This window comes from Rhamphochromis longiceps, linkage group LG5 (genome assembly GCF_057381845.1).
Source record: "Rhamphochromis longiceps isolate RC_006_pf linkage group LG5, R_longiceps_female_GT1.1, whole genome shotgun sequence".
NCBI classification, from domain to species: Eukaryota; Metazoa; Chordata; class Actinopteri; order Cichliformes; family Cichlidae; genus Rhamphochromis; species Rhamphochromis longiceps.
This window is the reverse complement of record NC_140561.1, coordinates 34,555,203-34,579,927: the sequence shown is the minus strand read 5'-3', so window position 1 is coordinate 34,579,927 and position 24,725 is coordinate 34,555,203. Positions and strand designations below refer to the sequence as shown.

Sequence of the window (24,725 nt, the reverse complement as noted above, 5' to 3'; positions counted from 1 at the left end):
TCTGTGCCATGAGTTTGCTGACTGAGGACTTTTAGACACGGCTTCTGCATTACTCTTATAGCCTTTTTATTAACTAAAGAACTAATATGATGACCTTAGAAAAACAAAACCAAAGAAGAGCCGCTTTATAACAAATGAGCAGTAGATGTTTGGCACAGGACAAACCAATCTTGCAAGGTACTCCATCTGCTCTCTCAGCACTCGAGGATGAAGAACAGAAAGGTCGACGTACACCTCTTTACAGTGGAGAGGGGATCAGGCATCCTGGCACTATGTGATAACACGATGCTCCACAGATGGGGTTTTGTTGGGAAGTCCTTTCAACCGTTGTTTTGTTTGTTCACCTATGCCGGAGATCATTTATGTTACATCTAAAATGTAATCATCACGCATGAATCAACTTCTAGGTAATAATTAAAGAACCTCATATCTCAGTCCTCCTTATTTGGATAAGGCTGATGATATTTTATGTTTCTGATTGTCAATAAATGTCATTAAAAAATTAAAACAATGAAAGGATCATAGTAAATGTTACTTAATATCATAAGGTAAAGATCAGATATCATTTAACATAACCCAAACAATTCCTTCTTAGCAAGACTTAGCAACCCTCTCTTATATAAAAGTGACGTTATTTCTGGTACTTTCTGAATCCTCAAAGTTTGGCATTTGGCGAAAACCATCTGGGTTTTATGACACCATGTTATGAAGCGACCATATTTAGGTGAGTTGGAGCTAACTAATTTTTTACGTTAACATTAGCAAGTTTAATGTTGACGTTAAAAAATAGCAATTAGGAACACCGCAACCAAGTAGTCATCCCTACAATACTTCTTTGAAGTCCACCAGCTGGGGCGTTGTAATGTGACTAATGTAAGTCTAAAGTCTGTGACACAAGACAATATCAGAGACAGACATGTTTGCAAATGAGAATTTTAAGACACCCAGAAACAAAACATACCCCAACGGACTTTAAGCCTGGATTATAGTTAGTGGCGGACATAGTCACGGATAGCTCAGTGCATGCGTAGTTGGTGCATTGTAAGGTAAATTATCCACGGACCCTTCCATTCACCGTCCGTTGAAGAAATTTACGTCACTGGAACCCAAGTGGACCCCCTTGGACTCTGGGACACGGAAAGTATAAAACTAGCTTTAGACTGTATAGATTTAACATGTAGACACAGATCTCTGCTGATTATTCATTTTTATTAATTGACTAGTTCATTTCAAAAATATAAATATAACTACATTATATAACTACAATAAATTATAAACAAAAACCAAGGCAAAACACAACGAGGTGTTGTGGATATCTCTATATACCAAGGATTTTTTCACATTCTCCAAAAGGAATAGAGTGAAGTTTACACATACATGCGGTTTACACTTTTTAAAATAAAATAATCCTAGACTTAAGCCCAACCACCTGGTGTTTAAACTGTCAGTCTGTAAGGGTTAGCCAATCAAAAGAAAGCTGATTTCAAGGAAAAATGTCCTAAAGGCAAAGGAGCTTAAACAGCTGTTTCAAGCATCTTACAGTATAAAAAGCAGATTACTAAGAATTAGCTTGACCTCTAAGTTATGCAAAAACTACTTTAGTGGAGTCCAAGAATTAAAAAAATATTGAGGCAGAAATGGGCAGATTAGGTCCACTTTAATTTAAATAGATGTGTTTTTAAAAACAATTTCAAGGATGAGGAAAATTAGCAATAGCAACTAAATTGTTGTTAGTTGACCGTGGCTCAGGGGGTTGGGTAGCGTATCTGTAACCGGAAGGTCGCCGGTTCGATCCCCGGGCTCTCTGTCCTGGTCGTTGTGTCCTTGGGCAAGATACTTTACCCTACCGCCTACTGGTGTTGGCCAGAGGGGCCGATGGCGCGATATGGCAGCCTTGCTTCTGTCAGTCTGCCCCAGGGCAGCTGTGGCTACAACCGTAGCTTGCCTCCACCAGTGTGTGAATGCGAGCGTGAATGAATAGTGGCATTGTAAAGCACTTTGGGTGCCTTGAAAAGCGCTATATAAATCCAATCCATTATTATTATGCCATCCTGTAGATGTGCTAGCTTTGGGCTGACAGTTAGCCTCAAGTGGCCATTTTCATGAACATGGCGGTTTATGCAAAATATACTGCTCTACTGAATAACATATATAAAAACAAATAAATTATTTGTTTCTATTTTATTCTTATTTACTAAAATCTGTAGTCTCCAACTGTTAAGATCACTGAGCTTTGCAGTAAAATTGGATGCACTGCTTAGATTTATGTCTTAAGTGAACTGGATTTCCTTCCTCTTTAACATCTACAATAAATGTGAAACTATGTTACACATTAACAGATTCCTGCTTGTATTTCCTTTCTGATTCAGCATTAAAAGTATAAGGACTTTGTTTCAGAAACCTCTTAAGTTGTTAAATGACATGATGATGAACTTACATAACTCAGTTTCATTTTCTGGTGGCTAGCTTTCAATGCATCATATACGCTATTACACCATTTAATCAAAAAGCCTCTAGGGTGTATTGTACAGCAGTATTATTGGCTAGAGACATTAATGTAATCACTGTATGCCCTAGTATCTGTTTATATGTGTTTTGTTAGCACAGCTCTGCATTACCTGGGTAATACTCATCTATCATTGTAAGACTGGAGAGTCCCTAGACAGAGGATGAGTAATTATTCAAACAGATAAAGATTTACAGCAGGTAAACGCGCTGTGGCTGCTCCGCTGCACTGCGTCAGCCCTGGAGGTCAATGACCAGATCTTGTGGGACGAAATGTGAGTCTCACATTTGTCCAGCTTAAGACCCATGAAAAATGAAAAAGGTGACCTGAAGTATCATGTGGGGCCAGACAGTAATGCATTGCCTTGAAGACCACAAGGTGCTTTGCACATCTGCAACAGCCAAGGTTTTTCATAAAGTCGGGTTAGGGATCTGATGCAGTCTGTTTGTGAAAAATTACTGGAAATGATGCAATCATAAAGGCACAGTTCTGTGGAACTGAAAATGTTACGCAAACATGTGGATACCAAAAGTGAAACTATTTTGTATACTGTGGAACAACAAATTATGTAGGCTTACCATATTTTTGAATGCAAAAATATAGTCAAATTTATCATTAAAGAAAACAAAACAAAAAACAAACCTTAATCTGTAAAGGTAACAAGTGAAAACAGCATCAAATAAATATAGTATAGTCAAGCATACTATTTGTGACTAAATTTGTGCTGCAGCATGGAATAGCATGAAATGTATGAATACAAAAATACATACTTACATATGTGTATTGAGATTAAATACTTATAAGAAAAGTAAACTACTCTATGGCTTATGGCCTGCAGGGAAATAATGTAAATGCTTGTTTGACAGTGAAAGCCTCCAGAACATGTTTTAAGAGGGACACCCAGTGGCTTCACTTTGGTACTACAAACTGTATAAATGTATCAATCATTCCACCCTGGACAAAGAACAACCTGCAAAATTGCCATGACATTCATGCACATGGTGACTCTATGTACCACAATGGTATCCATAACTTTTGTGTGAATTTGTTTCCTGTTGTTCAGATTATGTAATAACACACTGATGAACTAAAGGCTCATAAAACATGATGTAGCTTACCGGCATGAGAGGCTCCAGTTTGGGATTCTGTTAATCTTTAGCCGCCTATACAAAGAGAAAATTCAGTAAGGTTATCAGCAGCCTGCAAAATTACCATAAAGTTAAATAACAACTCTCTAAATTACTTTCAACAGAAACTGAGCTCTATAACCTAGACCACCATACCAGTAAAGCACAGGTATGTGATTGTTGTAGGACACAGAATGGACTATGCTTCAGTATAGAGAAACTCAAAAACTTGCACAAATTAAATTGATATATTATGTGGTTTGAAACCTTTTCTTCTATTATAAGATCAAATGAAGGAATCTATGGGGCAATTAATCACTGAAAGATTATTAAACTACTGTCTCCTGTTGTGTATCTGCCACTAACATGCCTTAACGTTGCACCTTCTATGGACTTCCAGTAAATCAGCCAGATAACAGACTACTGATAAGAGTCAGCTGCAGACAGAAAGACTGTTGATAAGTAAGCACATAAATAAGGGATAGGCATGTTTTACAATTAAACAAAAATAGTTTGTCTGATCACAACCACTTCCTGGAAATACTTCACCGCAATGCATAACAGTGCTCTATGCTTGGAAAACTGCAAGGGAAAAGTTGTGATTACAAAATCCTGGGAACTGTGTTATCATATGTTGTCACAAGAGCATCCAGTCAGTTTTTGGGAATAAAGGTTTTAATGAAAGTAAATTAAAGCAAATGGTGCAATCCAAGTGAAATGTTAGAGGTGCTCGGTTTTAAACTATAACAACAAAAAATAAATTCTGGAACATTTGTAATATATTCTTTAAAAAGTGAGTGGAAAGTAAACAGTACAGTTAAGATTGTTAGTTAAGTAGTTTCCTTGGAAACGAATCCCACCACAGGACTAAAGACATAATGGAAAATAAATGAGAACAATGTTATTACTCTACTACTACTACTATTGCTAATCATAATAATAATATCATTATTATAATACAAGTAGTTTCGTGATTACTTTTCCAAGACATCTGTATTAGAATACATAAAGAGACAGCCACATATTATCACAAATCAAGAAAAACACGCGCAAGAGTGGTTGAATGACCTAAATATAACCAAAAACAATCACTATGATTACGTCATTTTAAAAAACGTCGTGTTTTGTACTGCTTCCTCTAAATGCAGCCGCTGAAAGGAAGCAAAATGTCTTCCTGTAAAAATCGGCCAAAGCACCCGGTGGATATATTGTTTTACAGCAGAACCGAGGGCGAGGGTGAAACTGTAAACACGCGTTGAGTCTGACGTCTACTTTGGACACGAATGCAAGCAGGAAGACAGGTGGTGTTTTCCCAGCTTCCCGCCCACTCTGCGAAGGAGTTAGGAGGAGGGTTTTTGAGCAGGCAGCCGGACTTTGGAGCATATAACTTTTTAAAAAGAACCGTGAGTGGTGGTAGCCAGACTTGCACAGATCCTTGCACAGATTTAAGATATTTGCGGTGTGTGAAGGTGAGTCTACATTTTGGCCTACTGCTAATGGTACTAATGCGTTTCTTGTTGTTTTGCAGTCTTTCTTCTTCCTCCAACTTGTTAATGGTATAATCCGCCTCTACAATTTTACCGCTTGTAGTTTAAAGTAAAACATTTAACGAACACTTAATAGCAACCTGTTTTCAGAAAGTCCCAGATTCGTATTTGCTTTTCTGTTTAGCTTTCGGTTGTGCTGTTGTTCAGATAAGGGAAGTTAAATATCTCCATACGGGTTATATGGAGCTACCTACTATTATTTATTCCAATTTAACAACAGACTAAAAAAAATATTTGCCATCTTAGTTGAAATTAATGATTATTGTGCCGACTACTTTCTTGCTACATTTATTAATTTGAAGGTCTAAAATTGTTACAAATGTTTACATTTTTCTCAGTATTGTTCAGTTTTGTTTTGTTTGTTACAATTAAGAAGATGATACCATCCATTGTCAGGTCATTTGGATTGAAATCGTATCCTTCAAAAGTGTTAAGGATGTGTTGTATATGTGGTGTTGTGTTTCACCTTTCAGAGTCCAATATGGAAACAGAGAAAGAAAAACAAAGGCCTCCACACAGCCAGTTGATTTCCGTGCCTCCCAAGGATACAGTCCGTCTCCTGGAGGTATACGTAAAACGTAGCCTCAGCCTAAATGATGGCACTCATGGGCTTAAAGTGGCTGGGAGGAAAGAAAAATGGGTGACAGTGCCAAAAAGACAAAGACATCATTCCAGCGACCCCTCCCTTCACTTGGCCCCTTCACTTGAGAATGTGGATGGCAAAGAAATTTATACGTTCTCTCCGGTCGAACATGTACCAAACCAAACCGAGAAATGTCCCGAAGAACCAGAGAAACCGACAAAAAAATCAAAGAAGATCAAGAAAACCTCATTTTGGAAAAATATAATTGGCTTTTTCACCCGGAAGGACAATGAGGATAAAGACGATGAGCAGGACAGTCCACCAGACAAGTCCAAGTCCTCTGAGACAGTAACTAACTGCTTGCCCATTACACCAGTCACTTTACCAAAGAAGTCAACAAGAAAAAAGTCCCTAAGAAGAAGATTCTCAAAAAGGCAGCCATCTCTGACAAAACCAAACAAACCTGCTGACATCACTGGAGTTGAAGGTATGTCTGTGGGAGAACTGACCTTAGTTAATAATCAATGTTATTTTTTACATTTTTATAGTAAGCCAAATCACTGGAATACAAAAAAATACACATTTAAAATTAACCAAATCTTCATTTTGCAGCTGTTGTCAGTGTAACACCAACATACTCTTATTATGAGAAGGTGTCAGAGGAACTGGAAAAAATTGTCCATGAGGTCAAAGAAAAACAAATTTGATGAAAGAAAAGTAAAACAACTCCTAAACCAAATGGAAGGTTTGTGCTAAAAATGTAACTATACCATACACTTAAACCCACATTGTTACATGTAGCAGACTGTGGTGTGAACAATGTTGTGAACTGCTCAGAGCATTAATTACACTTCATCTTTCTGTTTGGTCTCAGAGGAAGTAATTAACAGGATCATTGCTCTGATGAAGGAACAGGGTGATGCCATAGATGTCAAGGTTGGTATTAACTGTCAGTCTTGGAAAATTACAAATATTGAAATACTTTATGTGAAATAGTCGGCCTGTATATAATGCCTTGAATTTAAATTGTTTTTAATTACACAGATAAAATGTGTTTTAACAGAAAACAAAAGCTAACTAATAAATCTCAAATTATTATAAAGATAACCATTACCAACTCCAGTGAAAAAGTACAAACTCCTTCACAAATTCATGTTCAAGTTCCTGTGTTTGTCTGCAATACTTAATGGGTTTTTGTGAATTTGTCATGGGCATTTACTCCTGCATGTTTTCTGTTTTTACAATAAGAATAGTAGTAAACGAGGCCTACATGAGAACAGGAAGAGGTGTAAAGTTAAATATGCAAAGTTCTACTTAGCAGCATGTCAGCGTGTTTTGAAACTACAGTTAGTTTTTTGTTTTTTCATACAACAGGTTCACACATTAAATAAGTATGGCTGCATTTGGCAATACAAACTATTTAGAAATGTGATCAGGCATAAATACTAAAGATTTCATGACGACAGCTTCATAAGTCTGAGGATTTGCTGCTTTTCTTTGTATTATTGGATCATAAATTGTTTTTGGTATATTTCAAAAATATTTGCACATGTAAATATGGCCTTTAGAGATATTATCCACATTTGAGCTATGAGCATTTTTAATTTTCTGACATTTTATAGACCAAACAATCAGTACAAAGAGAAAATAAATGGGTTGCTAATCAATAATGTAAATGATCATTAGTTGGACCCATCATGAATCAGACTAAAAGCTTTCTGTTCTCTCAGCTACAGCTAATGATTATTTAGGCTTCCTGATAAGATAGCCTTGCACTCTATTAAATTGTAATTAGCTTTTTATCCCATTTTGTATAACTGTTCAGTAGCTGTTGACTTCACGTTTATTTTAGTAAATCAAAAGCAGATTGTATTAACAGACCTCCTCTTCTCCTTATGTCTTACAGATGAAAGATAACCCCACCCTGAGCTACTTCTTTCAGCAGATGACATACTCTTCCTTCCAAAAGCTTGCTGATGCATATGTTGAGAAAGAAGGTTCATCGACCCAAAAACCTCCAACTGTCTTACCAACAGCACCTGAGCTGGTCAAACTGGCTTTCACACTCGACTTCACGGCCAGGATAGCCGGACTCTCCAAACAGAATGTAGGCCACATTACTGGTCTGGGAAACCGTTATCTACAGGACCGATTTGAATACAGACAGGTAAGGATCAGATGAAATGGAGAGGGATAAAGCAAAGAGAGTAAACATTAGAAAGAAACAGCTTTCATGTGTTGTTCTCATAATAATGAAACGATGTTATCAGTTAATTATTGATTAAAATGGGAATGCAAATGTTCCCTTGCTTCAATATTTGAATGTATATCCCTAAAAAAGATGCTAAATATAGCGTACGATATTGTTTATTTTTAAAAATGACATTGAAAAAGTTTGTTTTATTTAAACTCTTATGTTCTCTTACAGGCATGCACAGATCATCCATGGTCTGACAGTGATGACTGAGAAGCAGCCAAGCAGAAACATAGCTGCACATTAAATTTTGACAACCCCTCTTAGCACTGTAGATGTGGTTAAGGATGCATTGCACACCTGAGTTCCTTTTTACAAAGGGGCTAGCTAAGAAATGCTTTAAGCCTGCAAAGAGACACATGCTGTAATCTATGTTATGTTTTCTTAATATTGTTTTTGAGTGCGTGTTAAACTATAAATTCGCAACAGAACGACTGCTGAGAAAACTGTTTGGATGTTGTTTGAGTGCATGAGTGTTGTCTTTCACATTAAGGTTCAACTGAGATATAAGTAAACTACTAACAAACACAGCTGGCTTCACAAAACTAAAAAACTGTGACACTTTGCTAGGTTGAGTTGTGTATATGAATTTGTAAAAATGTGAAAGATCAGTGCAATTTTTTATGTATAAGCTAAACAACTTGGTGCAAGGTTCTTGAATATTTTGGTATTCTAAAATGTGACTGATGTTTGTTTTTCATGAATGCTGGCATTCATATTAAATACTAAAAAGATGTTTATATTTTTTTCCATTGAGAATTGATGTATATCTAAAGGCTGGCTTAATTTAAGATCAACTTGACAATAAAAACAGCAAAAATTAAGACTTGCATCTCCCTTAATTTGTTGGAAAAATAATTATTGTGAAGAGTATTAAAAAAAATTCATTATCCTTCCACCACCTGAGAAACAGAAAAATGAAGCTAATAGAACAAATCAAACATCAGCCTTAGGCTATTACATACCTGCTCAAACCTGTTTAGGAGAGGCTAGAGATCTCTGTTTATACCTGTTAGGAAGCAGGCTTCAAGAAATAAAGCCATCAGCTTCTGACATACATGGGCCACACCTCTTAACCTTTGAATTCAGGTGTTTTCAATCCCATTGCCACGGCTATATAAAATCAGGCTCCTAGCCATGTGGTAGACCTTTCCAAACTTCTGTGGAAATAAGAGCTCACCGAATTCCAGCATAGTACTGTAACGGGAGTTGCTCGTGTAGGTATAATGTGCAAGTGGCTCGCTACTTTTGTCCATACAATGTATGCAGCTGCAGGTTGACAAAAACTTAGAAACTCTGTTCTAACAGATGAATGCAAGCTGAAGCAATAAAAAGACCTTGGGTCAGCCACACCTTTGTGTTTTACAACTAACATATAACAACATATTTTAAAAGCTGTACAACCCTGACAATAAAACAGACTTGTTAAAACTACTGCAATTATAAATAAAGTATGTTTTCATCAGCTTTGCAATAAATAAAAAAAGCTTTACATTGACAATTCAAAGTGTATAAAGAATCTGTATACATTTGATAGACTTTAATATATTTGGAATAAGCAAATATTAAATGGAAATCAACAGTCAATATAATTATTATGAAGTACTATGACTGCCTCAGTATCCTACTAAAAATAATGAACACGTGTGATTTTGTGCTGTGCTCTACAAAAAAAACGAGAAAAAGACAAATGGAACTGCATGATGAACACAACACAGTTATGAGTGTTGTGTATGACATGAACCACTGAGATCTGATTTAGTGAAACTTGAAGCAAAGTAAGCCCACACATCAGCGTTAATTCTTTGAGTACCGTAGTTAGTCATTTCAAAGGCAGCATTAAGAGATTAAGTTGCTTACTTCGTTGACCTTAATTCGGGTATCTTATGTAAGGCAAAAGCAGTTTGTGGAAGATGGCAGGTAGTGGAAAAATCCAGGTCACAGCTGAGTGACTATTTATGCTGTCAATTGCAAAAGATATATTGTGATGTGACTAATGACTCACTTCTAATTTATGCCCTTGCAGGGTTTTGGCTTGTGACAGGGAAACCACACAGGTAATCAATGACAGGTCACTAAGGTGTCCATCCATGCCAGCTGCATTACTATTCAACTTGTTGGGCAATCAAACGTCTTTACCATGAGAAATAACTATTGAGAGCACTGAACATTATGCTAGCTGTTGTTTGAAGCACATTACCAATCTACTGATTGACTTCTTCCCCCCTTCCCATTGATCCTGTTCTCATGAGTCTTGCAGTAATTTTAAAAATTAAGAATCATTGTGTCTGTATGGCTGCATTGATAATTATACAATTTATACTATCAACACTTTATTGGTATTTTTTTCCATGTTCCAAAAGACCCGTTTTACAAATTTCTATACTGTTTTTTTTTTTCTCCTTGTGACTGAATTGTTGTTACAGGTCATTTATGTGTTTCCTAAACCTTAAACACACCAGTTTCAATCTTGTTTTTTTATTATTTTGGTCTGGTTCATGGACTGTCCCTCACTGCTCATACCATTATGTGGTTTCAATTATCTTACCAACAATACGACAGACAGACCACACGGAAGGTCTGGTTTGCCTAATGATGACTGGTTTCCTAGTCTTGTCTATTTTTAACATGAGACAAAAGCTTTAGCGTCAAGCCCCAGACACTTAAACTGTAATATCTTTGTGAATGATTACTTTTGCCCAGTCACAATTAGGTAAGGGTTATTTAAAATAAATATCAATTAAAGGACAGTAAGAAAAGGTGATTTTGTGTAAACCTTTTACATTTTTATTGCTTTTTAAACACAGAGAAGGCAGATTAATCAAAGAGACCAAAACCCATATCTTCGTCGGACTCTTCCGATTCTTCTTTCTTCTCTTCCTTTTTCTCTTCCACTGCAAACAACAAGATGTTGTTTAATGAAAAGATAAGTACAGAGAGTAGTTACCAGCGCTGAGATCCCACACAGCTAAACTTTTTCAGCGTTAGTACAAATTTATCATCCAAACTTGCAGAAGCTTTAATTTTCTTCTTTAATGACAGATATATAAATATATACGTACCAGCAGCAGGCGCAGCCCCAGCACCTCCACCAGCGGCAGCTGCAGCAGGTGCCGCCACGGCACCGCCTGCTGGTACGGAGGCTAACTTAGAGAGGCCTGTGGAAGAAAAAAGTGATACACAACTGTTAGCCAGCTCCAGTGTATATCATCTTGACCTCTGCAGTTATTTTCAAAGAAGGGCCTTTACCTGAGTTCACAACTTCATTGATGTCTTTACCATTGAGCTCACTAATGACCTGCAGAGAAGAGACAACTCAGCCACGGCACATTTTCAGAGGAAAAGGCTCAATGTTTTAGCAACAAACCTTATTTAAGCGTTCATCATCGGCCTCAATTCCCACGCTGTCCAAGATGGACTTGATGTCCTTGGCAGAAGGATTGGCGTTTCCACCGAGAACAGCCAGGAGGTAAGCGGCCACGTAACGCATTCTGTAGTGATAACGAAACAGAAGTGAAGAATCTGTGTGCCAAGTTACGAATGTAAATTGGAAAATTTCATTTCGAAAAGCATCTCAATATTCCGGTTTGTGTTACAGTTAATCTTGATGGCCTGATGATTTTTTACATTAAGTAATTAAAAGGGGGAAATCATGAGATTAGAGAACTTGAGTATAATGAGCATTGATGCTGCTAATTATATTACTAGAAGATAAACAGGTAACAATTTCAGAAAGTGTAAGTTTAGCTGTATTTCTTTTCTCTCAAAATAGGCCTGTAGTGGGTGACCACGCATGCAACCATGAATAGTCCATATATAGTTAAAGCAAGTCTTTTCTACATGTCTCAACAGAAATGTCGTTTTTTTTGCTGCCCGTATGATGGCAAACGTGTATTTTGTGCAGTACTAGCTGGTTAAAAATATGATAAATCATAGTCTTGGCAATATCCCTTTGAGTGGAAGGCCAAAATACGTTAGATTAGCACCTTTCTTTTTTAAAGCAGGAAAAGGTGATTTCTAAATTGTATTTTTATCGAGTAGTCTGACACTCAGAAATACTCCAGGTTTGCCACTAGGGGGCCTGCACGCACCCTCGGTGAATTTATTTAAGGACAACGATGAGTACTTTCATAAAGCAAAAAACTGAAGTGTATAACTACTAGTAGTTCTATAAGAATATTTTGATTCTTTAGTGTTTTTAAGATTATACTTTGAGTCTTTAAATATGTTCGGAGAACCCAGGTTTAGCAGTTCAGCTGTAGTGTAGCTGATGTTTTACAAATAAAAATACTAAACATTACACACGGACAAAAATCACCATACTAAATATGCAGGTCGCTGTTCGACTTTGTATTCAGTGCCAAGAACACATGGTGTAACAGCCTCTATGCTGGTGTGAACCATGTAAGCTGGATACATCAGTTGGGACCGACAGAGGCAGCATGGCGCCCAGTGTTTGTCTGTAGCAGTCCTCCATTATTGACAGTAATTTAGGCAACAACGACACATTTGTAGCCGAATAAAATCAACCATCAAACACGGGTCACCTTAAAAAATCATAAGGAGATACAAACTAACATCTATAATGTGACGGATAGTTGGACTTACTTTTAAGTCTAAATAGACACGAAACGTCGGTCACGCTAGAAAATCCGGAAGAGGAAGAGAGGCGGTACCGGAGGTTGTATGAGATAGAGTGCGTCGATTTCATTGGTCTGCTTGATGACAGATGTATACGTCAGAATCATTGTTGGACTTGGATTGTGGGTAATGTGGTACAGAATGAAGTCGAGCGTCTCACTGACCAAATAAATCGGTAACAATTATTATAATTTCAATATTAAATACACGCTGGTCTAAACTGCAGTTTCGGATCTAAAGACCACTGTACATTTATTCTGGAAGTGCCCAACTGAGAATAATTTCTTTTTATTGTTGAAAATATTGGTGAAATTATTTTCCATTGTGCAAACAACTTAGGTGGCTTATCTCCAGGAAAACAGCACACGGAAAATCGTTTTTGTGCACTGGGTCGTTGCTATTATAACTTTACTCTTATAATTTGCCAAATTTTACACCTATAAATGTAACTTTACAAGTAAGAAACCATGTTATTATTGATTTTTGGTGAAGAAGTCGAACAATTAAGTTACATTTGTATTCGCTCCATTATAAGTTTATATATATATATATATATATATATATATATATATATATATATATATATATATATATATATATATATATATATATATATATATATACTACTGCCTACTGGCTGAAGAAGCTAACTGCACTCCACGAGCGTCTGGCAGCACAAATGAACCAGCTGCTAGTTAACGAGAGACACCCGGAATGGCTAACCGAAGGTCGGACGGTCCTGATCCCCAAGGACCCCAAGAAGGGACCGGTCCCCTCCAACTACCGACCAATAACCTGCCTCAGTACTACATGGAAGCTCCTGTCAGGCATCATATCGGCTAAGATGAACAGGCACATGGGTCAATACATGAGCGGGACACAGAAAGGAATTGGCAAGAATACCAGAGGTGCAAAACACCAGCTACTGGTAGACAGAACAATCAGCCGAGACTGCAAGACCAGACTGACCAACCTGTGCACTGCCTGGATTGATTACAAGAAGGCCTATGACTCAATGCCCCACAGCTGGATACTGGAATGCCTAGAATTGTACAAGATCAATGGGACCCTAAGAGCCTTCATCAGGAACTCAATGGGGATGTGGCGTACAACACTAGAGGCCAACTCCAAGCCCATAGCACAAGTTACCATCAAGTGCGGGATCTACCAAGGAGATGCTCTGTCCCCACTGCTGTTCTGCATAGGCCTGAACCCCCTCAGTGAGATCATTAACAAGACTGGCTACGGATACCGACTATGGAACGGAGCAGTTGTCAGCCACCTCCTGTACATGGATGACATCAAGCTGTATGCCAAGAGTGAACGAGACATCGATTCACTGATCCACACTACCAGGCTATACAGCAATGACATTGGAATGTCGTTCGGACTGGAGAAGTGTAGTCGGATGGTAACAAAGAGAGGGAAGGTAGTCAGAACTGAGGGGATTGAACTACCAGAAGGCAACATTGCAGACATAGAGGACAGTTACAAGTACCTGGGGATCCCGCAGGCAAATGGGAACCATGAAGAGGCCGCTAGAAAGGCTGCAACCACCAAGTACCTGCAGAGGGTCAGGCAAGTCCTGAGGAGTCAGCTGAATGGTAAGAACAAGATCCGGGCCATCAACACATACGCCCTACCCGTGATCAGGTACCCTGCTGGGGTAATAGGCTGGCCAAAGGAGGAGATAGAAGCCACTGACATAAAGACAAGAAAGCTCCTGACCATGCATGGAGGGTTTCACCCCAAGTCCAGCACCCTGAGGCTGTACGCTAAGCGGAAGGAAGGGGGCCGGGGACTGGTGAGTGTCAGCACCACAGTCCAGGATGAGACAAGGAACATCCAAGAATACATTGGGAAGATGGCCCCAACTGACCGAGTGCTCAGTGAATACCTCAGGCAGCAGAAACCCAAGAAAGAGGAGGGAGACGAGGAACCATCATGGAAGGACAGGCCCCTGCACGGTATGTACCACCGGCAGATAGAGGAGGTGGCTGATATCCAGAAATCCTACCAGTGGCTGGACAAAGCTGGACTGAAAGACAGCACAGAGGCACTAATCATGGCAGCACAAGAACAAGCTCTGAGTACAAGATCCATAGAGGCTGGGGTCTATCACACCAGGCAAGACCCCAGGTGCAGGCTGTGTAAAGATGCCCCAGAGACAATCCAGCACATAACAGCAGGGTGCAAGATGCTAGCAGGCAAGGCATACATGGAACGCCATAACCAAGTGGCCGGCATAGTGTACAGGAACATCTGTGCCGAGTATAACCTAGAAGTCCCGAGGTCAAAATGGGAGATGCCCCCAAGGGTGGTGGAGAATGACCGAGCTAAGATCCTGTGGGACTTCCAGATACAGACGGACAAAATGGTGGTGGCTAACCAACCGGACATAGTGGTGGTAGACAAACAGAAGAAGACGGCCGTAGTGATCGATGTAGCGGTTCCGAATGACAGCAATATCAGGAAGAAGGAACACGAGAAGCTGGAGAAATACCAAGGGCTCAGAGAAGAGCTCGAGAGGATGTGGAGGGTGAAGGTAACGGTGGTCCCCGTGGTAATCGGAGCACTAGGTGCGGTGACTCCCAAGCTAGGCGAGTGGCTCCAGCAGATCCCGGGAATAACATCGGAGATCTCTGTCCAGAAGAGCGCAGTCCTGGGAACAGCTAAGATACTGCGCAGGACCCTCAAGCTCCCAGGCCTCTGGTAGAGGACCCGAGCTTGAAGGATAAACCGCCCGCAGGGGCGTGCTGGGTGTTTTTTATATATAACATGATTTAGTGGAAAATTTTTGTAGCAGAATGACACCTTTCATAAAAATACACTAAAAACATTCTATTGTTGTTATTATTATTCACTTTCCATGTACAGATTGGATAGTAAATTAACTGGCTTGTAACAATTAAGTCATATATCTACATTTAATATTTATAAGTAAATATAAATCAATTCTAAATATATATAAATAAAAATGTAACATGATATCTAATAAAATGCATCTAAATGTTAAGGAGTAAAGGAAATTGAGAATTAAACAGGAATTGGCACTTAAAAAATTAGTCCTTTAAATCAGCTTTACAGCACTCTTCAAAGCATTTGCACTGCATGTTTCAATGTTCCAACTTTAAAATATATTAACATATTAATTAGCCTGTAACAGAAACTAACATAGTTATAGCAGTTGTCATTCATAAATCATAGCTGAAATTAATAATTTTTTTAATTACATAGTTGGTTTGGGGGAAAAACCACATGGTACAAATCATTGAAGTGCATGACAGTGAGACAGCTCATTCAATATGTTTACTTCCATCAAAAATGATCAGAAATAGTGCTCAGGTACTGGTAATATTACAAAAATTCCTTACTAAGATGCAGACAAATTCTCTAGTGATCTTTTGTGTTTTAAACATTGCAGAAAATACGCACAAAAAAAGACAAAATCAAGTAATCCTTTCATTGCAGCCTATAGTTCAGCCACCTGCTCCTGTCTGTCCTGCGTGAAGAGCCAATCGAACAAAAAGACCACCAAATCTGAAACAAACTCCACAATCGCATTCACGTTTGTCAAGTACCAGATTTTATAGCCACATTCTCCAATAAAAATGACCAAAAAAGTGACCAAAAGCCCAAGGAAGATGCGGTCCATGTAATAGTTTGCTTTATCTCTGAAGGTCCACTGCTCCCACGGTTTTGCAAACTGAGCTTCACGGTATTTGCTTAAGTGTAGCAAGGCATTATGTTCGTCATCCATCTCTTCTTCTGGAGCCTCTAGATCTTGTTCTTCCCCTTGTTCCTCTCCTTCTCTATGAGTGTCAGCCATCTTATAGTTGGTTGGGCATGCAAAATTCTGTTGCTGCTTGAAAATGTTAAAAAAGCAAACGTAAGAAATGATTTTGCAAACTGATGTAGTGATAGTGTTTTGTAGAAGCCTTAAATGTTTCTCCAAATATACATATAAATAGTCTTACCTTGCGAAGATTTCAGTTTCTGTGTGATGAAGTCACGATAGACACTTCCTACTTACACCATGCTTTTACCTCTCTACTGTAGATATTGTTAGGCCAGTGCTCACAGGGCTGTGTGGTGCAAAGGCAGTAAATGCCAGGTTGGTTATGCGGCACCTGGTTCTCTAAGATGAGTGCTGGGGATTAGACCACACTCAGCAGTTTCAAATCCCTCAGCGAGGATGAAGGTTAGAGATGGTAATATATAGTACATATTGACATGTTGAGCGATAATTAAATACCTTTTTGAACCCCATTGTTTTAACACAAAGCCTGGTGTTCTGAGCATATCAAATGGAAAATCATTTAATATTCTAAAAGGATTATACCGCTTTTATGTATTAAGTACTGAGTGGATGTAGTCCTGAGGTCAAACTGATGACGATGCAGAACCGATGCGGCTTTAGCAGAAGCTTTAGCCTTGGAGTTGGAATAAATCACTTGAGCATAATGCTCTGTTGTTAATTTCTTTAAATGCGCCAGAGCCTTTTCACCATTCTGCCACAGCTTGTGAAATATGGCCTCAACTATGTGAATTCGCTGAGGAAGTCCCTGCATCCTATGATAAAGACTTATGGCTGAAAGGCTTTGATATTGGCAGAGTTTTTGTCTCATTTGGTGTAGTGCCTGAATTGATTAATTTGCATTCAAGGCAGAGCCTTTTCATCTCAGCATATATTGAACTGTTTATGTGAAACCCAGAGAACAAACTGCACTCTGTATTGATATTATGCCAGTAAATCTCTTCACTCTTCTGACTGTGTTCATGTGACTCATCAAGCATCTAGTACGTGGTTTTCCAAATTCAATCTTTGCAATGAATCTAATCTCATTTATAAGTCAGTCGACCACTTTGGCACATATTGCAATATTTCGCCCACTATGGAATGCCACTGGCTTTCACACAAACATGGATAATGTCCTTGAAATATAATAACTTTGGCGATGTCTAAGACATACCTGCAACATCTCACTGAGTAGAATGTATTTTGTTAAAATGGGAAATACATCTCTTGTTTCCACTTTGAAGCATTCTGAGCATGAAATATTGAATGCATCATTTATGATGTTTATCTACAGCACATTACAATGATTAAAAAATTCAATATGAATCAGTAAGGAAAGAACTTAATAACAAAAACAAAACAAATCAAATGCCAGACTGATGAAGATATAATTTTCTTTCAGTTTTTCTCACTGCAACCTTGGTTTATTCTAATGAAACTCACAGAAATGTAAATGGTTAAGATATGGGTGTTTCCCAAGACTCAGTGAAGTGCTGTGTTATTCCAGCTAATGGGTTTATTTTCCTTATCAGTTCCATATATCATGTAATCCCATTAGTATTGTTGATACACCATCACTGGAAACCAAGAACAGAAATATCGCAGTCCTTTTTTTACACTTAAATTCACTCTCTAATTTAGGACTACTGTGCTTGTAGGGTATGCGGTCGCTTCTAAGGGTTTACATAACATGCAGCGGCGAATGATTTGGATGAGTGTGGCACGGAAATGCTTCATCTTGAATGCATAAACCAGCGGGTTAAGAGCCGAGTTTACATGGGACATGAAAATCCCTACCTTTGAGGCTATCGGATTGATACAATTTGGGCAAAATAAAGTCACGCAGTTCATGATATGTATTGGGAGCCAGCACAAAGCAAACAGAAACACCACCAAGGCCAACGATTTGGCTAGTTTCAGCTCCTTCCGGAAGTACTTGTCTCCATCACAGGTGGCCTCAGCACGGCGGTTAAGTTGCTTCCGTATGACCCTAAAGATCTCCACATACAGAGTGATCATTATCAGCAGTGGTGGTGCCACACAGACAAAGAAATTAAAGTACACCATATAGTCCATCCTTATAACAGCGGTGAACTGGCAGCATATTTCACTGGCGTTGCTGCGGTTTGCGGTATCCCGGTTATTCCAGCCAATCATCGGAACCAATCCAGTGAGGAAGGAAAGAATCCAACAGAGACAAATTGCCACGAACGCTCGCCCATTAGTCACTATGATGCTGTACCTGCGCAGTATGATGAAAAAGAAAAGACAGGTTTCCGATTCACCTAAATGCGCATATGAGTACTATAGTTATAGTGTTTCATTGGTCCAATGTCAGCCTTTGAGATTTTTCAAAGTTTTCACAACTGACACTTGACATCAGGATCCAACTGATATATAAAAATGTTGTGTGGTAGACCGCCAGCTTTCATAAAAATGCTACCTCTGTCAGTTGTTTACATAGACAGGAACATTTTAATTTGCTTAAAAGGTTTTTATTTGCATTAAACCTTGCAAAGATATATGGTGCTGTATATCAGTCATGAAGATGGAGAACCTAATTCACTCGATTGAGCACATATTAGGCTCTCTGACTCTAAAGACAATTAAAAAGAGATTAACACCATATGTTCTGCTAGTTCAAGTTCAAAAGACACATGCTATATAATGTGATATCAATTAAAATGTTTGTGAAATAAATTTATGCTTATAAGTAGGATGAATATTGTACAGAACCTAGATCAGTGGATGACTAATTTGCATGATTAATTTTGGACAGGAAAGCTGCAATGGACTGGATCAGGCAGTCTTTATCGGTCAAGGAGGATGCTGACATCAGTTTCCTATGGTGTTCTGCTATGAATATTGAGTTCTTCTTAATGTAAACAGATCATGATTTACTACATTGATACTGTAATTCTCAACTTTCACTACTTTATTCCAATTAATTTATTTTTACCTTTTCAGATAAAACAAATAACAATAAAAAAACAAACACACAAACAACTGCTTTTAAATCAGTTCCTCACCTGGTAGGAATTTTGACTCGCAGATATCTGTCGATGGCTATTGCCAGTAGGGAAAAGATGGAGCTCTGGGTGATCATCAGAATCAGGCAAGACAGGAAGAGGCATGTGTAGAACTGAGTGTAATATCCCACACTGATAACGATAGCTAGAGGGATGACCAAAAGTCCCACAGCGATGTCAGCCATGGCCAGAGACACAATGAAGCAGAAGGTTGCGTTGCGGAGAGCCCGGTTTTCATACACCACCAGCACCACCAGTACATTCCCCACCACAGAGGCCAGAGCAATAGTGGTCTCAATGGAGATGTACACCATATCCATGTGCTCGTGAGGTTGGACAGGACAGGAAGTCATTATTACACTTCACAGATCCCACTTATCTTAAAGAAATACATTTAGTTCAGACTTTCCATTTATCATTGTGTATCATTATCATCCTTACCTGACTGGAGGAATTTCCTATTTGTGCCATTTTCACAGTGAGTGGAGCTTATGTTCATGGTGGCATGGTGAAGAACTGAACCTCAGAATGTCATTCAAGCTCTGGACAGGACTGGATACCCTGCATCACCACTCTTCTACGTCCTCTACTCTCTCGCTCTCACCAACTCACTCTCTCACAAGTCATAAAATCAAGGGGAGGGACTTTGATTCCTGCAGCATCCTGCAGCAAGAGTTTCACTTGCATTAAGTGTGTATCTGTGTGACTGTGTGTGTGTGTGTGTGTGTGTGTGTGTGTGTGTGTGTGTGTGTGTGTGTGTGTGTGTGTGTGTGTGTGTGTGTGTTTGCGGTTTTTGAGAGGAACTGCGGTCTGTAATAACTGGCAGGAAATACTGTCAAAAGGGCTTAATAATAGCGAGCTTTAACCTCAAGATGGCTCTGCATTAGAACTCATTTTATCTTACCTTGTATGGTGCTAATATCCTGCTTTTTCCAGTTGAGGCTCCTGTCAAAAATTAAGGGTCTTATGTCGAAACTCACCTTGAAACATTAAGGCATGCTTTCAAAATGTCTAATCTCTATTACTGCAGTGCAATTTTTATCTGAATTAGCCAGCCTTGTATTGCTCTCCTAGAGCTCGTGCAAAAAAAACTGCCACTCAAAGTATTGGTGCAAGCGAGAGCACATCACTCCAATTTTAGCTTTCCTTCACTGGCATCCGGTTTGTTTACAAATCCATTTTAAAATCCATTTAGTTGTTTAAAGTCTCTTAACAGTTGTGCTCCATTTTATCTGTCTGAACTGCTGTACCCATATATCACTCTCACTCTGTCACTCTCTTTTTGGGGGGTTTTTTTGTTTAAAAAAAACAGTTTTACTCCCTGACCTTTGACCCAGTGAGAGATATTAACAGTTATTCTGAGATACTTTTTATGTACTATTTTATTGTTTAACTTCTACAGCTCTTTTGTTTTTCTGCATCTCTTACCCTTTCTGCTTTTTGGTCAGCCCTCTTGTTGTTTTCTAAAAGTGCTTTATAAATGAAGTGGTACAATATGGTATTATAAAATGATTTACATATATCAGCCTACCACCAAAGTTGAAGTGCTTTCTAGAATGTAATAAAAATCCTCTAAGAAAATACTACTGCAGCAATGCCTGAAATGTCTTGCCTGTAGTTCTGGCTTTTCATGTGTTGGCACACTGGCATAAAGCCTACCTGGCATGCCTTTGACCCACTTTGGATCAGGGTGTGGAGTGCTACATTACCAGCTTATTTTAGCCAGCTTAGCAAATGGCATTCATAGACTGTATAGGTGGAAATTATTGCTAGCATACAAATACATACGAATGATCTGATATCCCTGTGTTTGTATTGTTCCTACATCATCATTGGTCCAGGATCAACATTGCAACTGACCAATGGCATGGTCTGAGCATTCAGTTAGCATTAGTCACAATGTTTGCTAATGCAGAAATTATTACTAGCCAACATTAGTAACCAAAATTTGGCTAACAGGAAAACTAAGTTAATAGTATATTTATTATACTGCATAAATTAATAAAGAAAACACCTGAAATGCTTATCATTTGTTTCCAAAGAGAGATTTATATAAACAAAGACAATTTGACAGGTCAAGTTCTCTTGTATTGCTCGTTTCACTTACAGATATAATTCCAATCAGTCACTGCAAATACCTCTTAAGTTTAGAGCAGCTTAAATGTAAGAATGCACATTTATGTGGAAATAAACTAATAAACATTTGACTGTTTGAAGTTTAAAACACAAACTGTTTCCCAGGTCTTTCTTTTGAACTGCTTTTCTATAACATGAATTACCCACAGGTAGTAGAAAAAACTTCATTTACTTATAAAGCTTAATTTAATTGTCCATCCAAGGATGCAAAGACTTTGGCAGCATTACTGAGCAAGCAATCACTGAGATGGTCTTTAGTTGCTTAAGCAAGCAGATTGAATGTCTGCCCATAAGTATATTCAGTAAGATCACTTCACTTTAAAGAAAGCGATGACTCTGGATGTTGTTTTGGCCGGTTGCCTAAGATCTCAGGCCTGAGTGTATGCATTAGGACATTTGTGAGAAAACACTGAATCAGACTTACAGGCCTCTGTCACTCCATAATCAATCTATACACATTATCAGTACTGAGGAAATAACCGTGAATACAGAGTACTGTAACATAGAACCCTGTTGTTGTTTATCCATATCCTTATGACAGTTTCCTTGTTCCCTCTTTTTCTCGTGAAACAGTCCAGTAAAGTTAAAATATTCCTTAGTGGCAATGTGGTTATTAAAAGCTAATGTAACATGCCTAAGAAACATGTATTTGGTTCCATTATTTATTTATTCAAAGTCATGGTTATCTATCCCCATCAAGTTGTCACGCATTGGTTTTACAGGCTTCTTTCTTCACCTCACACTAGAGTTGGATGTCTCGAGACCGGTCTTGTAAAGTCACGTAAAAGTGGTCTCGAGATCGGTCTCAAGGCCACTTTTATGTGGTCTTGGTCTTGTGTTGGTCTTGACGGACTTCGGTCTTGTCTTGGTCTCGCTGTCTCGGTCTTGATGTCTCAGATCGATATAGTGGTCGGGAGATTTGGAGTCAACAGTATCCATGACACACAACGTAATGTTCGATAATGTGTCATACGCAAAAGCCCCACTCAATTTCCTTTTGCTGCTCAGCTCTCACACAGTGGCTCAGCTATACTTCAATCCCTCCATATTGTGGCCAATCACATGTGAGGATATGGGATATTATCATTATGTGAAAAACAGAGAGGGTGAGAGATGCGACACTCAAGTGGAGAGTCCGTCTGTCCTCTCAGTAAGTGAGTGAGACAGTAGACAGCGGTGAGCAGGGCTGTGCGAGTGCATCGCAAAAACACATAAATATGCCTGACACCCGTAAACGAAGCAGCATCTGGCTGCAGTTTAAAGACTTTTTTGTCTCGGTCTCTGTCTTGGTCTCGTCTCGACTTTGTCTTAGTCTTGACTCGGTCTGTCTTGGTCTTGGTTTAGGCGGTCTTGAAGTGTACCTCACACCAGAGGCGGAGCCAGACATTTGAAACACCCGGGGCTTAGCCCTAAAGGGGGATTTTTTTTTGGGGGGGGGGGGGGTTAGAAATGACTGAAAGATTAATAGGCTCTGTTTTGAGTTTTGTTCAAAAAAGAATGACTTCATATAGGGAAAAATATATATCACATGTGCAGGACACCTTAAACTAGTTTTTTAATTAAGCAGCAAGGCAGAATAAAGTCGGGGCTGTATCAAGACACGAGGACTAAACCCCAATTCAACCAGACCCAAAACTGATCCGGAATTAAAACAGGGCTACAACAGTTCAAAATCAGGACTACTTAGGATTTAACAAAGACAGAGCCACAATCAGAACTAGATGATAGTAGCACTAAAAATCATCATAGACCTGCACTACACTTATTTTTTTAATTCTACCAAAGTCCACTATTTAGATTGAGAAAAGTTTATATAATTATTTAGCCTTGTTGTGCAAACAAGCCTGCATAACTTAATAAATATAGAATTTGAAAAATAACAAACCTAAAAAGAAACACTAGGTATGAGATACATGAGGACCTGTGATACGGTGATACTTTTGGTAAACAACCATTTGACTAACATGTGTGTCTCACCTGCTCTTGTTCCATCTCTGTTCTGTCCTCATTCTCCATCTCAATCTCTGCTCCTCTCTCTCTCTCTTTGTGCTGACAATCATCAAATATACAGTTGAAACCAGATATTTACATACTCTTCAGATCAAAACACAAACACTTTTTTAATTGTAACATCAAATCAGACTAAATGTTTATTTTTTTAGATTGATAAATATAAAAAACATGTTTGTTAACTTTAAGAGTAAAGAGAGAAATCGTCTGTATTTCTTAATTGTAAATGGCACCAAATTGTATTCAAACTTGAGCCACACTTATGGAGCTCCACAATTCTTTTCCTCGTGTTTTGGTTGACATCTCTTAATTTTCCCATTTCAAAGAAACAGGCTCTGTGTTTTGCCTTATATGCATCCACAGCTGTGCCACCAATTTACTCACATGGACTCTACTAACCTATCAGAAGCTTCTTCAGCTCAGAATGGAATCGTCTGGAGTTTTCTTATTAATTAACAAACTTAGTGTACATGTACTCCTAAATTTGATCAAAGTGATAAAAAATAGACAGCTCTGTCTCTCTTTATTCTGACATTTAACTAATTCAAAAGATATTTCAATATTTATCTAAAACAAAAGTTTACTCTAAATTGATGTTGTACAGTAAAAATGTTTTATGTTTTCTCCCTAAAGTGTATGTAAATATCCTGCTATGTACTGAAATCCCTCTTGTTTTGCATAGAAATATACTGAACAACATACAAAGCATAATATATAAAATAACATTTACCTGAGTTTTTTCTTTGAAAGAAGCCTCTAATGTCCATTCTTATATTTCAGTACATAACTGAAACCGATTTAGTCGGGGAGGGTAAGAACTGAAAATATGAAATAAACACATGTAAGCTAATACTCTCTAAAAAAATAGCATTTGTTCGCTTTTCATTTCGCCATTTGTTGATTCACCTGAAGAGCAAGTAACGTAATATTGGTCAAGTGATCAGTTTGATATCAATCTTTCGTGATTCACCGTCATATTTACATTATTTGTACGGTATGAATGATTTGCTTTGGTACCTGCTCAAACTTAAGCTCTCCTTAGTATGGCTGGCTCCGTTTCTCCAACAGCGCACACACAGGCGGCAGCTGCCCC

The 24,725-nt window shown here is 38.4% G+C and overlaps 4 protein-coding genes across 4 annotated transcripts in view; 1 reads left to right on the top strand and 3 right to left on the bottom strand.

The window, feature by feature from the left end:
• LOC146670440 (N-acetyltransferase 8-like) overlaps positions 1 to 24,452 on the bottom strand; it is an 850,360-nt gene extending 825,908 nt beyond the window's left edge. Inside the window, exon 1 of the mRNA XM_085407415.1 lies at positions 24,357 to 24,452. The gene's annotated coding sequence lies outside the window, so the exon portion shown is untranslated. The remainder of the gene's footprint in view (positions 1 to 24,356) is intronic.
• LOC146670443 (uncharacterized) lies at positions 4,777 to 8,841 on the top strand. Its single transcript, XM_085407355.1, has 5 exons — positions 4,777 to 6,250; positions 6,376 to 6,469; positions 6,615 to 6,699; positions 7,670 to 7,930; positions 8,192 to 8,841. The coding sequence occupies exons 1-5, from the start codon at positions 5,500 to 5,502 to the stop codon at positions 8,228 to 8,230; spliced, it is 1,230 nt and encodes a 409-aa protein (XP_085263481.1). The 5' UTR covers positions 4,777 to 5,499; the 3' UTR covers positions 8,231 to 8,841.
• Positions 10,782 to 12,738, bottom strand: rplp2a (ribosomal protein, large P2a). Its single transcript, XM_085407354.1, has 5 exons — positions 12,626 to 12,738; positions 11,385 to 11,508; positions 11,267 to 11,315; positions 11,080 to 11,175; positions 10,782 to 10,911 (listed from the first exon to the last, which is right to left on the bottom strand). Exons 2-5 carry the CDS (start codon positions 11,505 to 11,507, stop codon positions 10,835 to 10,837), a joined length of 345 nt encoding a protein of 114 aa, XP_085263480.1. The 5' UTR covers position 11,508; positions 12,626 to 12,738; the 3' UTR covers positions 10,782 to 10,834.
• LOC146670441 (adenosine receptor A1-like) lies at positions 17,350 to 20,095 on the bottom strand. The gene is made up of 2 exons (XM_085408028.1): positions 19,487 to 20,095; positions 17,350 to 18,699 (listed from the first exon to the last, which is right to left on the bottom strand). Exons 1-2 carry the CDS (start codon positions 19,837 to 19,839, stop codon positions 18,090 to 18,092), a joined length of 963 nt encoding a protein of 320 aa, XP_085264154.1. The 5' UTR covers positions 19,840 to 20,095; the 3' UTR covers positions 17,350 to 18,089.
• Positions 24,453 to 24,725: the final 273 nt, after the last annotated feature.

Bases quoted from the DNA above. Each gene is read 5' to 3' on its own strand.
- LOC146670443 (XM_085407355.1), top strand. From the start codon at position 5,500: ATGTTTACATTTTTCTCAGTATTGTTCAGTTTTGTTTTGTTTGTTACA. The intron at 6,700-7,669 runs GTTGGTATTAAC...TATGTCTTACAG, and splicing joins GTGATGCCATAGATGTCAAG to ATGAAAGATAACCCCACCCT. The intron at 7,931-8,191 runs GTAAGGATCAGA...GTTCTCTTACAG, and splicing joins ACCGATTTGAATACAGACAG to GCATGCACAGATCATCCATG.
- rplp2a (XM_085407354.1), bottom strand. From the start codon at position 11,507: ATGCGTTACGTGGCCGCTTACCTCCTGGCTGTTCTCGGTGGAAACGCC. The intron at 11,316-11,384 runs GTTTGTTGCTAA...TCTTCTCTGCAG, and splicing joins ATGATGAACGCTTAAATAAG to GTCATTAGTGAGCTCAATGG. The intron at 10,912-11,079 runs GTACGTATATAT...TGTTGTTTGCAG, and splicing joins TGGGGCTGCGCCTGCTGCTG to TGGAAGAGAAAAAGGAAGAG.
- LOC146670441 (XM_085408028.1), bottom strand. From the start codon at position 19,839: ATGACTTCCTGTCCTGTCCAACCTCACGAGCACATGGATATGGTGTAC. The intron at 18,700-19,486 runs GTGAGGAACTGA...CATACTGCGCAG, and splicing joins CGAGTCAAAATTCCTACCAG to GTACAGCATCATAGTGACTA.